The following is a 3,898-nucleotide window of genomic DNA, read 5'->3' as shown; positions in this document are numbered from 1 at the left end:
GGGCCCGTCCCAGCGTTACCCGACGCGCTGAGGGACACAGGCGCACGCTAGGGGCCTCCCGCCGCAGGCGGCCACGGGCGCCGTCCGGACACCAGCGGGGGAGGAGCGAGGAACGGCGAGGGCAAGAGCTGCCCGTGAGTGCAGTGTGTCCCCACGTGGGCGACGCCGGACCGCCCGGTGGTGTCCAAGCGGCCGCCCCAGCCTTTCCTCCAGGCGCCTGGGGTCAGAGCAGGGACAGGGACAGCACTGGCCGCACAGGAGACTTTCAGAAGGAAACACACTTGTTCTCGGGCACAAAAGGGGAAAGAGCAGGTGGGGGCCTGACCCAAGTTGTCTCTGCTGGATGGGGTACCAGCCAGCAGGAAAAGAACCTGTGTCCCCTCCTCATACTTAAGGCTCCTGTATAACTAGGAAAATGAGTTTTAATATTTGATGCTCTAGGCTTTGGCAAAGCTCTTCCTACGTGATGTTGGGAGATACTTCCTTGGGGGATGAATATTTCATAACCGCTGGGCACATGGTGCCGGTGTCTCTGAATAAACAGACATGTTGAGGAGTCTCTGTGGAGCTACCAGCCGGCTGACGTAGGGACTTGAGCCTCTGCCTCTGAGACAGTGCGTGATGGTCGGCCCTGGGGTTTCACAATCAAACCCAGGCAGGATTTATCACACATACGTACATTCACACCCCACACGGACCTCACGTTATCCCGTGTATGTACATGCACGTGCAAGGACCTGTATTCCATCATGCTTTGAATTTCATATTTTATCTAAGAAAACTTAGACACAATACTTGTCAGAAGTCTGCCCTGTGGTCTGCACTGCATCCTAATCTTCTAAAGGCCAAGCTGAAGCCCTGGTGAGGACATAGGTTGGGAGTGTCCCAGGGAAAAAGCAGCAGCAGCAGATTTAACAAGAGAAATATTATTTCTTTTTCACATAAGGCCACGTAGGACTGAGTAGCTACCCCACAGACGGGAGACCCAGGCTTCTTCATCCATGGCATGGAGTTTACCTCCACATGGCACAAAGTGGCTGCTGAAGCTCCAGTCTTCACAGCCACATTTCCACCAGCAGGCAGAAGGAGGGACCCATGAAGGTTGCTCTCCCTTTGAGAATATCCCCCTAAAACTGCTTTAAAATGACCAGAACTTGATCACTTGGTCACACCGGCTACAAACGAGGTGGGAAGTGAGGTAGGCTTGTGCCTGCCAAAATCAGTCTGTTGCTGAGAGAGCGAGAGGAGAGCGCGTACAGACAAAGGTACTCGGAGCAGCAAGGGGTCCCCGTCTGGGAGGCCGGCTTCTGCTGCTCAGCGGACGCTTCACACCGTTGGCACTTGCCTCTTCTGTCTGTCCCCCTGGGCTCACCCGTGGGCAGCCCCACCCCCGCCCCGACGTGGCCGGGTCACAGCCTGGTCCTGCTCACAGCCCGAGGCCGGCACGGAAGCTCCGCCCCCCACCCGCTGGCCCNCCGTCCTGCCTGCCCGGCCTGGCGCCCTGCCCCCTCTCAGGCCGCCCTTCCTGGCACTCGCGTCTGCTTGGTTCGTCCTTACGTACAACTGAAGCAAAAAAGATGCCTCGCGGTAAACGGCGACACCAGGGAGATTGGTGGTGTTTCATTTCGTTTGTTAACTTTGAGAGACAGACAGACAGACAGAGGGAGGAAATGAGCAGCGGAGGGGCGGCGGGAGAGGGAGAGAAAGAATCCCAAGCAGGCTCCACAGCGTCATCGCAGAGCCTGACACGGGGCTTGATCTCGCCAACCGTGAGCTCACGACCTGAGCCGAAATCAGGAGTCAGAGGCTTAACAGACTGAGCCCCCCAGACGCTCCAGCCGGGCGCCTGTCACCCCACAAGACATGTGGACCCTGCCTGCCACCCCGGGGCCCTCAGCCCCACCCGGTTCCCATGGTCTTGGGTTCCTCTCGCCTGTTCTAGAGCCGGTGGAAAGGGACTCGCAGGGAGGACCCTTCCACGCCTGGTTCCGGCGCTCTCGGCCGTCCAGACATCCCCCCGGGGCCCAGCGTCCCTGGCTCGGTCCCTTCGGTCGCTGAGAGGTTAGTGCGCTGGCACACCACAGTGGGCTTACTGCTGGATTTTGGGGTTGTTTCCGCTTTGGGGCTCATATGAAGGAAGACACATCACTTCTCTTGGGCACAGCCCTGAAGGTGGCATCGTGGGGTCAAGTTTAACTTTATCAAAAACTTTGTCTCTCTGTTTGTACGATTTTACACTCCCAGCAGCAGTGCGCTAGGACCCCAGTTGGCGTATCTCACCGATTCGTATCAGTCTATTTAATTTCAGCAATTCTCGGGTGTCTATAGCAGTATCTCATTTTGATTTAAACGTGTAGTTCCCTAATTGCTCAGGGCGCCGAGCACCTTTCCATATGCTCACAAGGTGATCATAGATCTTCTACTGTCCAGTGTCTCTTCACATCTTCTGCCCAGTATTTTGTGTGTTGTCTTTCATTATTGATTCACTGGATTTTAAAAATATAACCTTGGCACAATTCCTGTGTCAAGTGTACTTATTGTGAATATTTTCTTCTGACCTCTAGTTTGCCTATTCGTTTTCTTAACAGTCTTTCAAAGAGCAGACGTTTCACTTTTGATGACAGCTTTATTTTCTTCCTTTATGGTTTCCCTTTTTTGCCCGAGTAGGAGACTTCTGCCTGCTCCAAGATGCTGTGATATTTTGCTTCACTCTTTCAAACATTTAAATTTCCCTCTAAGCCTGTGACCTGGCTCAAATGACAGTGCCGGGCGGGCATGGTGCAGGGGCTGTGTGTCCCCACGCCCACCCCCAGGGTGTCTGGCATCATTGGGGAGGAGACTCCTTTCCCCACTGAATCAGTACATCTGGCCCAATCAGCGGACTGCGGACATGGGATGTGGTTCTGAACCCTGTTCTGCTCCACTGGTCCACACTGTCTTAAATACCGCAGCCTTACAGTAGGTCTTGAAGTAGCGTGAGTCCTCCGACGCCGCTCTCCTTCAAGGTCATCTGGCCACACCAGGTCCCTTGTGTTCCCAGGCACATTTCGTAGTCAGCTGTCGATTCCCAGAAAGGACATCTCAGAATCCAAGTCTTCCGACCCCCTGACAGGGCCTCTCAACCAGGGCAGTGATTTCACATCTTTTGTTAAATGTATCCCCGTGTAGCTTGTTCTTGATACAAGTTTCTGTCCTATGTTTGCTGCTCGAATGACCGACGTGATCGATGCTCGCATCTGATGCTGCGCCCTGCCTCTGGCTAAATTCACTTATTACTAGATTTATGCTTTGCACATGCCACAGTCATATTGGCCAACACAAACCCGTCAGCTTTAAAAGGGATTGTCTTATTCCTCTGAAAAGACCCCTCCCCAGATGACAAAGTCCTGCGTCGCCACTGCCTCACCTCTGTCCGCTCCATTAGAACCAAACTTCTTGAAAAAGCTGTGCACCTCTCCTTCTCTCTGCCCCAGACCGCACTCCCTCTGCAGCCCCTCTGCAGCCCCCCTTCAGAGAAATGGCTCTTCCGGGTCACCCACAGCCGTCCCCTCCCGGATCCCACCGCTCTTCCTCGTGCTCCCCCTACTCACGGGGCGGCCACCCCTGACCGGGCCAACGCCCTTCCCCGACGCCCTCCCTTGGCTCCCGGACCCAGACCGCACGCCTCCCTCCCACCTCTCGGGTCGGCCTGCGTCCCCCTGCGGCGCCCCCTGCAGCCCAGGGACACACTCACCCACACGCCTGTGCCCGGAGCCCCCGCCCAGCTTGGAGCCTAGCTGAGAAAGTGAACTCGGGGTTCCCCGGGTCTCCGTGCCGGACAGAACGCCCAGGCCCCGCGCCCTCCCGTCCTCTCCCGGAGGCCCCTGTGCTGGGGCAGCCCCCGCCCCTCCGGGCCCCC

General features: G+C 56.3%; 1 protein-coding gene across 1 annotated transcript in view; it reads left to right on the top strand.

The window, feature by feature from the left end:
• CFAP46 (cilia and flagella associated protein 46) overlaps positions 1-3,898 on the top strand; it is a 111,596-nt gene that overhangs the window by 14,217 nt on the left and 93,481 nt on the right. Inside the window, exons 11-12 of the mRNA XM_077762922.1 lie at positions 68-134; positions 1,943-2,061. Coding sequence (XP_077619048.1) covers positions 68-134; positions 1,943-2,061 — 186 coding nt within the window. The remainder of the gene's footprint in view (positions 1-67; positions 135-1,942; positions 2,062-3,898) is intronic.

The sequence above is a fragment of the Crocuta crocuta genome, unplaced genomic scaffold (genome assembly GCF_008692635.1).
Source record: "Crocuta crocuta isolate KB4526 unplaced genomic scaffold, BGI_CrCroc_1.0 scaffold466, whole genome shotgun sequence".
Classification (NCBI taxonomy): Eukaryota; Metazoa; Chordata; class Mammalia; order Carnivora; family Hyaenidae; genus Crocuta; species Crocuta crocuta.
This window is presented reverse-complemented; position numbering and strand designations above follow the sequence as displayed.